Below are 10,614 nucleotides of genomic sequence, written 5' to 3' on the forward strand. Positions count from 1 at the left end.
TATGTGTGTGTGTATGTGTGTGTGCTCTATAGCTTTTTCCTCTTAATAATGTGGAAAGATGGAGTAATACAAGCTGGGAAGTTGTTGGGGGAGTTAATGGGCTTCATCCTGAGATCCAGGTTCCCGCCTCTCCTCTCAGTTCAGTTCAACCCAGTTACTTTATTATCATGACTGTTAATCAGAAACTATATTACCAAAACAGTATGGAAATGTCAACTTTCAAAACCACGATGAAGAATTATTTGCCATGAAAACAGGTACTATACAATTGTACCGACTCACCAATATCTATAATAGCATAGAACAATTCCAAAATTGAGAGCAATAAGGGCTTATCAGACCTTATCTCCTTCTCTCTCTGTCTCTCTGTTTGTTGTTTGTCCTCCATTCGGTTCAGTCACTGCTTTGGTTCATTTGGTTCAGCAGATTGATGGCAGTGTCTCTCTGAACTGGGAAACACCTGGTGCTCTGTGGAGGTTCCCCAGGGTGAGTTTTGTGGGTGGGGTGAGGCTGAGGCGTGGGTGGGAGTTAGAGGGGAGAGGTTGTTTTGTTTGAGGCTGCCGGGATTCACACCACAGTCCTACCGGAGCAGCAGACAGAGCGGCAGATGACAGGAGGTCAGAGCTGGATTCACATTTCAGGGACTAACACAGATCTGGATGCATTTAAATCTCAACCAGGAGGTTCTCTACCAGAGTGTACAGGCTGTCACTCCAACACAAGAGTGTAAGTTTGATTTGTAAAGTGTTGGGGACACAAATGGGTGGGAGGTCTGGGGGTCCTCCCCAGAAATATTTGACATTCTTTAATCACATTTCACGCATTTCAACACAGATTTCTAGGACGGTGTAGTGCTCTTGAACACAAACTTTTAGACACAAGTTTAGAATAGAATCAGTGTACACATGTACGTCTGAAACATGTCATTTAGATATATTTTAGATATATTTTTCAGGACTAATTTTCTAAATTGAAACAAAAATTCTGACATTCATATTTATTTTTAACCACAATGACATGCTACTTAAAAGGAGAATTGCAAGAGATTCGGTCAGAAAATAAATTGATGTAGCTAACACTGTTAGCCAGACAGGATTTGAAACTGTACAAGGCTAGCAAAAATAATTCATTCGCCTCTTGTTTGGCCAACTAGTAAATAATAGCCAGGATATGATGTCGGTCTTGGAACAAATTCACCCTGCAGCACATATTGTGACAACTTCATTTCGTTTCTTAATCTAGCTAACTAGACCAGTAAATTCACTTTTGCTGGTCTAGTTAGCTCATGCTATTCCTATCAAGCAAGGCTACTAGAATTTCTGCTTCATTAGTCAGTTAGACTGGACTCTTGGCTCTTCTTACATGTCACTACACTTTCAATTAAACCTGCATGACCGTTTTTTATCTGATACCATGATGCTGTACTGTCTGCCTGTACAGCTTCCCTCTCCTGCAGCAGCTAACTTCACACAGTCAAGCCACTCAGCCAATCACATAAACAAATGAAAGGGAGGCGGGAGCAAAGTGAACAAGGGCCAATAGAAATGTGTTTTTGTTCCCAGACAAGTTGGAACGTGAGTGAGTTAACCCTCTGTGGAGCCAATGAAACTAGTTTGCATCAACGTGTGAAGCTAATATCAAATTGTTGGTAGGGTACATGAGATTATGCTCATGCTCCAAACAATCACTCCAGCTGCTGATTTATTTTTAACAAAAAACCTTCTGTTGAAAACCACTTATATACAGGGTGTGCTGGTCAGAAGTGGGATTCTAGCCCGCAACTCCATTCAAAGAGCAGCATCCTGAGAACTAGAACCACATCTGCTGTTAATGTTATTACACTGAGGGTACTGCAGTTACTACTGAGTTGATCCTGTCCTACTGTAATACTGTAGTATTGTAGTAGTGTAGGACTGACACTGTCTGTCTGTCTGTCACAGAGAAGCCTGTATTCCTATTGGCTGACCCAGAGCTAAGATCATAACACTGATTCACAGAGGGAGAGAGAGAGTGCGAGAGAGGAAGGGCAGGAGTCACGGAGAGAAGTTCAGAGGCGAGAGAAGAGAAGAAGAGGGAGGGAAGAAGAGAAGGAGGGAGGGAAGAAGAGAAGGAGGGAGGGAGCAGAGTCAGTGGAAGAGTCTGGTGGAAGGCTGGTTCTGCAGCCAGATGTGAAGCTTAGCAGACAGCTTCACTTCTCCTCACCAGTGTTTTCCTGCTGGATTTTAACCTTCTGCTCAGAAAATCTGCTCTGGATATTTTGGGGGAAAATGTACGAACGACACAAGCGGAGGTATAGTCTCTGCGCCAAGGGAGAGAGAGCTGTGGACGTGGTTCTGATAAAGGTAGGCTACCCATCCAGACTTTCAAGCAAAGTTGTTCAGTAGGATTATACTGCTACTACAATTACTACTAATAATTTGTATAGAACTTTTCAAAACAGAGTTGCAAAGTGCTTCAGAACAGATAAAATTTACGACAAAAGCACTGACAGCAAGGGACGAAATATAAAAGCAAGGCAGGGCAACATAAAAGTAAACCATAAAAGGGAGGTCAAAGACAATTAATAAAAGATCATTACATAAAATCAAGTCTATAAAAGTAAGTTTTAAGAGGTGATTTCACAGCTTCTCAGGCAGGTCGTCCTAAAGAGTCCTGATGGCAAAGGCCTGCAGTAGTATGTCTCAATTTCTACCTCATCAGAAGTGAAGTTTTTTCCTAAAACATGTTGAGAATAAACTATTTCCTCAAGTAAAACATAAACATGAGCTGATTGAAGCGGTCACATACCACTTCAAAATGCTTTGGCAAACGTGTAGCCGTCTGTCTGGTATGTTGTGACGGGTTTTGCTGTGTTGCACCCTGGGAGATGATTGCATGGTTGTTGATGGCCCTCCAGCCGGAGAGCAATGATTATTTTAGGGTGGAGTGTGGTTTCTGTACGCTGCATGGATATGCTGTGTGCAACACTAAGACGAATGCCTGCACTCAATCCATCTTCTCTGTTGAAGGATTGTGCATAAAAGTTAATGACGCTCGGCCGGTTTAATTAGGAGTAATTAAGCAAGATCATCTGGCACTTTGCGCAGGAAAACAAAGGTTCTTCCAGAGTGTTTTGGTTAGGTGGGTAGTGGGTAGAAAAAACCCTCTGATTTGTTTAAAATATGGTAAATTATAATAAAGTGTGGCTCTTTCTTGTAGCTGATTTGGGACATTTCATACATTTTTAAAGGGTCCGAATGTTTCTGAAATAGTTCTCTATAGCACCCAAAAGGGTTCTGCTATGTTTTAAGCCTAAACAACCGTTTTCCTGCACTATATAGAACCCCTTTTTATTTTTCCAGTGTACTTTGGATTTTTCCATTGGTTCTGTCCTTCTGTTGGTCCTTCTGGAGGTGTTGTGGGTATAATTCAACCAAACATCAGTGATGGGATGTCCCCACTAGATTTACCCAATGACAAACATGTGCTAAGCCAGATTTCTACATAGACACTTAGCCTGGTTTAGCAGCATGGAAGATAGTTTGATCAGACCTTATGGATTGATAAATGTCTGAAGTATTTTCCATAAACTTACAGTCTGTACAGTAGTTGCGTTATATCAGTTAAGAGTGCTACATCTATACAGACAGACTAGCATCTCAACTGTATGTTTGTGAGACAGTAGGAGGTGTGGACTGGGAGGTAGTGGGAGGTGTGGACTGGGAGGTAGTGGGAGGTGTGGACTGGGATGTAATGGGAGGTGTGGACTGGGAGGTACTGGGAGGTAAATATCTATGAAGTGGATCTGTCACTTTCTAAACTGGTTCCTGATGTCAACTCCTCTCTTCACCATATGGGTAAAATAACAATGATGAGATTGTGTGTGTGTGTGTGTGTGTGTGTGTGTGTGTGAGAGAGAGAGAGAGATGGAGAGACAGAGAGAGAGAGACAGAGAGAGAGAGTGAGCAGGAGAGAGAGGGAGAGAGAGTGGTGACGGTGTGGGAAAAAGCGGCAGTGCTAACGGTTTCCTCTGGCCTCAGATGGAAACAGGCATTTAGCCAAATGACTTCATTCCAACCAGCTTTCACATCCCAGCATCCCTCCTGGCCTGGAGTCACAGAACACATCATCACTGCACTCACCATACACATAACTGTGCATGAATCAGTCTACTAACTACTAACTGTGCATGAATCAGTCTACTAACTACTAACTGGAGATGAATCAGTCTACTAACTACTAACTGGACATGAATCAGTCTACTAACTACTAACTGGACATGAATCAGTCTACTAACTACTAACTGGAGATGAATCAGTCTACTAACTACTAACTGGAGATGAATCAGTTTACTAACTACTAACTGGAGATGAATCAGTCTACTAACTACTAACTGGACATGAATCAGTCTACTAACTACTAACTGGAGATGAATCAGTCTACTAACTACTAACTGGAAGTGAATCAGTTTACTAACTACTAACTGGAGATGAATCAGTGTACTAACTACTAACTGGAAGTGAATCAGTCTACTAACTACTAACTGGAGATTAATCAGTCTACTAACTACTAACTGGAAGTGAATCAGTTTACTAACTACTAACTGGACATGAATCAGTCTACTAACTACTAACTGTGCATGAATCAGTCTACTAACTGGACATGAATCAGTCTACTAACTACTAACTGTGCATGAATCAGTCTACTAACTACTAACTGTGCATGAATCAGTCTACTAACTACTAACTGGAGATGAATCAGTCTACTAACTACTAACTGGACATGAATCAGTCTACTAACTACTAACTGTGCATGAATCAGTCTACTAACTACTAACTGGACATGAATCAGTTTACTAACTGCTAACTGTGCATGAATCAGTCTACTAACTACTAACTGTGCATGAATCAGTCTACTAACTGGACATGAATCAGTCTACTAACTACTAACTGGACATGAATCAGTCTACTAACTACTAACTGGACATGAATCAGTCTACTAACTGGACATGAATCAGTCTACTAACTACTAACTGGACATGAATCAGTCTACTAACTACTAACTGCATGAATCAGTCTACTAACTACTAACTGCATGAATCAGTCTACTAACTACTAACTGGACATGAATCAGTCTACTAACTACTAACTGCATGAATCAGTCTACTAACTACTAACTGCATGAATCAGTCTACTAACTGGACATGAATCAGTCTACTAACTACTAACTGGACATGAATCAGTCTACTAACTACTAACTGGACATGAATCAGTCTTGCTTACTAACTAGTAGTACATCACATACCTCAACACATTTTGAGGGAAAAACTAAATCTTTCTACTTTTCTCCGGGGCGCTTAGTTCCTCTCGTAGCACTTCTCCATCCTTGATCATTCTGTGGTCAAAGGAATATTTGTTCCCTCTGTAGTCTGGGTGCTGTGACCTCTGACCCTTGGATAAGATAATCTAGTGATTAAAGTGATCTAGTGATTAAAAGACTGTCCTTCAACCAGAGGACCCGGGTCCAAACTCCCACCCTGCTGAAGTGTTCTTGAGCAAGACACTGAATCCCTACCAGCTCCAGAGCTGCTGTTCTGTAGCTGAGCCTGACCTTTGACCTCCGAAGAGGAAAGAGGATTTCCCTACAGGGAGCAATAGAAGAGCACTTTATTATTATGATTTTCATTAGCGTTGAAATGTAAGATGAAGTGCCCCATGAAGCGGTTGATGCATTGTGTCTTGCAGGGTCGTTTGTTTGCTTTTCACCTGTTTAAGTGTCTGGTAAGATGAATCCAGGGCGCTTCCAAGCTGCAGCTGTGTGTAGCTTTGCCTCAGCTCTGCCTACCAGCCGCTGTGGGCAGCCCTCGGGGATCAAACCGCGTACACAACCTGGCTAGAAACAGTCATTCAGTCAGCCACGGCATCCTTCTCTGTCTGTTGCAGAGTCTGTGGCCGCCTGCCTACTTAGAAACATGGCGGTGGTCCAAGGCCTCCTTCCTCCAGCGTACACACTGGCCCTCCTCTTTATTTTTAAACCAGATGTGTTTTTATTGGGTACAGTTTACATTCCCCCGACACTACAAATATGCACTGGGCTGTTCACATGTGGGCTGCCAGCTTTCAGAGGGGGGACCGGTTCCTCGCTAACTGACTGGTTTGCTGAGCCAGTCACAGAAATGACTAGAATGTAAATGGTCAGCAGGGTGGTCTAGTGTTTAGATAGACCGTCCTTCAGCTAGAGGACACAGGCTCAAACCTCCTCCCTGCTGAAGTGTTCTTGAGCAAGACACTGAATCCCTAGCAGCTCCAGGAGTCTTGTTCTGTAGGTGAGGCTGACCTCTGACCTCCCTGTGGAGGGGGGGCAAGAGGAAAGACATGTTCCTAAATAATTTATATCAGAGGAGCAATGAAGATGTATCACTGGACTGAATGAGGAGAAAGGAGATGAGGAGGGAAAGACTGAAGAAGCCTCTCTCTCATCCAGACTGCCTTGTATTCTTTCATTCTTCAGTCATATGGTCACCATCCCTCCTATCATCGAATAATATGAACTACAGCCAAAACAAAAGAAATATATGAGTAAATGCAAAGTGTATTTAAAGCAGGTATTTCCACACACGTTTGTTCCCTGAGATAATTAATGAGTTAACATCCCATCATGCTCAGGGTGTGGCGTCCCTCCAATACGGTTGCCAAAGCATACTGAAGCTGTTCTGGTGGCTCCTGGCGGACCTACACTCTATTAACACTCGTTATGTTGGTGCTTCCTTTATTTTGGCAGTAAGCTGTATTTTTTTTACGCAGTATTTTTTATTTCTATTGGAGGGGCCTACTGTCCTCTCTATCGACTACAGTTCTCTGTTGTTAGAGTCAGGTTAAAGTAAAGCCGTCTAGCCTCTGCAATTTTGCTGCAATCACTGGCAACCATTTACCAGTCACTTCTGAGTAGTGTGTGTGTGTGTGTGTGTGTGTGTGTGTGTGTGTGCGCGCCCTACGTGACCAGCTAATCTGTCCTCGTCAGCGTGTTTGTTCTCTCTCAGTGGGCTCTGTTTGATATCTGAACACAGCTGTGGGAAAAGAGAAGCCTGTGTGTGTGTGTGCGCATGTGTGTGTTTTAGCTAGTGTGTGTGCATGTGCATATGCTGTCTGTGCGTGCATCTGTGTGTGCTGGGTTTTTGTGTGTGCTTGTGTGCTGTGGTGTGTGTGTGTGTGTGTGTCCCTACAGAAAGAGAACGAGCAAATGCGTGTAATGTGTGCACGTGAATACAACACTGATGTAAATGCATGTGCATGGTGCCAGTGTGTATATGTGTGTGTGTGTGTGTGTGTCTATCTCTGGGTTTTTATGAGTGAATGTGCATGGTCGCAGTGTCATGGTTACACACATACACACACACATCTACCACTCCCAGGCCTGGACAACAGAGCCCAGTGTTTCCTCTCTCTGGGTCCCAACAGGCCCGTCAATAGAGCGCTGTGTGACAGTTGAGGGTTAATTGCTTTAAAACTGTGCCAAGCCCTCTCACCCCCCACCCCCAAAGCATTCTGGGAGGTTTGACCTGGCCGGCTGGGACTCACTCATCTTTCTCTGTCTTCTGTCTTTGATTTTTTTTTTTTTTTTTGCCTTGTTACTTTTTTCTATCTCTCTCTGTCTGTCTCTGTTCTGTATTTTCTCACTGATAGGACTACAGTATACTCCGTCTTTCAGTTTTGATTTCCTTTCCTGTTTTCATTCTTAACAATCTCTCTCCGTTGTAAGTCTATTTTCTTACCCTGTCTTACCTCTGCTGTTTCACTTCCTCTTTTGATTTAGTGAGAAGACTAAACATTCACTCATTTCAGCCCTCTTGTACCTCAGTGAAATTCGCTGATATTCAGGCTTTAGTGTTTCACTGAGGAACCTCAGCTTTACGGACACAGGGTTTATTTTGTTAATGCACCAGAGGAGTGTCCAGACCCTCTGATTGGGGAAGTGCTATAGGATCCATTTAGTGGCTGGAAGGACGACGTCTCAGTGGGGTTTGACTGAAACTCAGGAACTGCAGTTTCCCTGGAATTCTGGAGTTAACACACTTCCTCCCCTCCCAGGTCCTTCTAACCTTTAACTCTTAATATTCTGTATGTATGACGATGCACATAACTTCCAAACTAACGAAAACACTTTAGAAAATACAAAGGGCTACAAAGTATATTGAAGGCATGATAACATCATGCTTAGGGTCATGCACTGTATAACAATGCTGGCCCTTATTTTGGCTACCATGGCTGGAAGAAGAGCCAGCATGATCCACCAGCATCAAAACACCAAGGGGCATAAAACTCCCCGGCAGGTTTAGTGTGATGTTAGGGGCAGATACCGTCACTGTAGGGTGTTCTCTCATTCATAAATGTGAAATACTGTTGATGTTTTCCCCATAGTCCCACCCCTTTTGATCATTTGCATATTGTGAAAGCGATTCATAAACACACACCGCAGCGCAAAAAATACCACCTGCTCTAGTCAGACAGTATACTGTAGAAATGTATGTTAAATAATGAAAACAGATTTCAATTATTAAAAGTTACATTGTGTTCCAGGGCATTCATTATCATTGGAAACACGTGAAAATGTTTAATAAGTATGACTCACACACTGGCTTTGTAATTAATTAATTATTAATTGCCGATCTGATTGCAGTTATAAAAGCCAGTTTCCATCTGATATGATTCAGTTTATCATGGCCAACATTGTAACTGCAGCAGCAGGAGTGCATGAGGAGGGAGGGTGACACGTCTATGAGGTCCATGGCGCTGACACACAGGTGTTAAATATGTAAAGCTTAATTAACATGTTGTTTTTGATTGGCTGTCTCCCGGCCTACAGCTGAGGACAACACAGCGGTAACGTGGCTCTGTCACGGTATTCACAGCTGTGGTAAATTTACAAATTAAGTAAAATTACAGTGTTGCAGATTTTGCACGCCGCTATTCTGTTACCGTGGAGTTTTATGAACGAGCCCCCAAATGTTTTAATTTCTGGTCGAGGAATAATGTTGCATCCCTCCAATACAGGCCAGCCACTTGTAGAATCAATGCCAAGACACACTGAAGCTGTTCTAATAGCTCATGGTGGACCAATGCCCTATTAACATATTTTATGTTGGTGTGTATATATATATATATATATTTCAGAATTTCAGTTCCCTGTATCATTCAGGATTGTGTATGTGTGAATATGGTCCATCTGTTAGTGTTCTGTCCCTCTGATTCCTCTGCCAGATGAAAGGTTGTTGTGGCCTTTACATCAGTGATCTGTTCTTATTGATGTCTGGAAGATTCTTTCAGATCAGTCTGACACAGACAAGGTTACAGCGTCATGTTAAAGCCTGTTGATCTGAGCCAGGGTGAAACTGGGTGGACCGGGGTAGGGAGTTGATTGGAAAAGAATGGGAAGGGAGGAAGAGAGGGAGCAAGGAAGAAGGAGGGTAAATGAGGCAGAAAGTGTGAGCGGATCAGAGGGAATTACAATGGAACACATGGTGAGAAAGAGGGAGATATAGTGTAATTTGGATAGAGGTGTGTGAGTGTGTGTGGGGGTGGGGGGTCTCCGGCATAAATGAAATTACGTGTCACTTAACAAGGTGCAACATCTAAACTCTGCTACCTCCTTTAGCTCCGCTGCATCTTCAGCTGAGTTCAGTTACCAGAAATCACTTGACCAAAAAACCGCCATGTTCTCAGCCAGCAGACCTTTATTAATGCTTCCAGTGGGAGCTTCTGCTGAAGAGCTTGGTTTTGGCAATCTGGCTGTGTTAACATATTATTAATCTGTCTTGGTTAACTCCGCTTGTGTGAATGACACATTCAAAGTCAAAGCTCATGGCAAAAGCCTGCCGTCTGTATCTACGTCTTGTTGATGGAGTTCATTAAAACACAATGAGCTTTTCTGAGTCTCTGTTAGATTCACATTCAGAGCTGTCAGTCAAATCCGCCCAGCTTCGGCCAAACTGTTGAAGCCTTTGTGTTGCCTGAGAGGAGGGGGGTGGCTGTGGCTTTTGCAGCTAAAACAAGCTCTTTTGCTCTCTCTCACACTCACACACACACGCGCACACACACACACACACAGCTGTTGTGTAGACAGTCAGACCACAGAGGAAGCAGAGCCCCAGCGTTGTGTGTTTACAGCCAACCACAGAGCTCTGACAGGCGGTGTGCGTGTGTGTGTGTGTGTGTGTACGTTAGAGTGTGTGTGTGAGCTTGTGAGTGTCAATGTGACTGTGAGTTCTGAAGGCTGAAATCAGAGCAAAGCTACATCTTTCCAAACAGCTCCTCTTGGAGGTGGAGCCACAGTGTAGCAACTAAACCAGATTAATAATCTCTATTAACAAAGCCTGCGGTTATAAATGTTTTTTCTGCTCATCGGCTCCCATCCTGTGTTCTGGGTAACGTTTCCTAACCGCCACGCTGGTCTGTATCTTGGTTCTGCTGTTTTTCTCTGTGGGTGACGGTCACATGTAGCTGAGACTGATGTAGTGTCTTCCTGTTTCTCTGCAGATCCATCGAGACAAGGAGGCGTCCTTCCTTCAACCCAGCAGCACTCAGCACACAGGTAAGACACACCGCTAGCTGCTACTGATCTGACCCCACTGACCAGGAT

General features: G+C 43.3%; 1 protein-coding gene across 1 annotated transcript in view; it reads left to right on the forward strand.

The window, feature by feature from the left end:
- The window catches only part of LOC144538482 (uncharacterized), a 36,754-nt gene extending 26,140 nt beyond the window's left edge, over positions 1 to 10,614 (forward strand). Inside the window, exon 9 of the mRNA XM_078282612.1 lies at positions 10,512 to 10,614. Within this exon, the coding sequence (XP_078138738.1) occupies positions 10,512 to 10,583 (72 nt within the window). The 3' untranslated portion in view covers positions 10,584 to 10,614. The remainder of the gene's footprint in view (positions 1 to 10,511) is intronic.

Source organism: Centroberyx gerrardi, chromosome 1 (assembly GCF_048128805.1).
Source record: "Centroberyx gerrardi isolate f3 chromosome 1, fCenGer3.hap1.cur.20231027, whole genome shotgun sequence".
NCBI classification, from domain to species: domain Eukaryota; kingdom Metazoa; phylum Chordata; class Actinopteri; order Beryciformes; family Berycidae; genus Centroberyx; species Centroberyx gerrardi.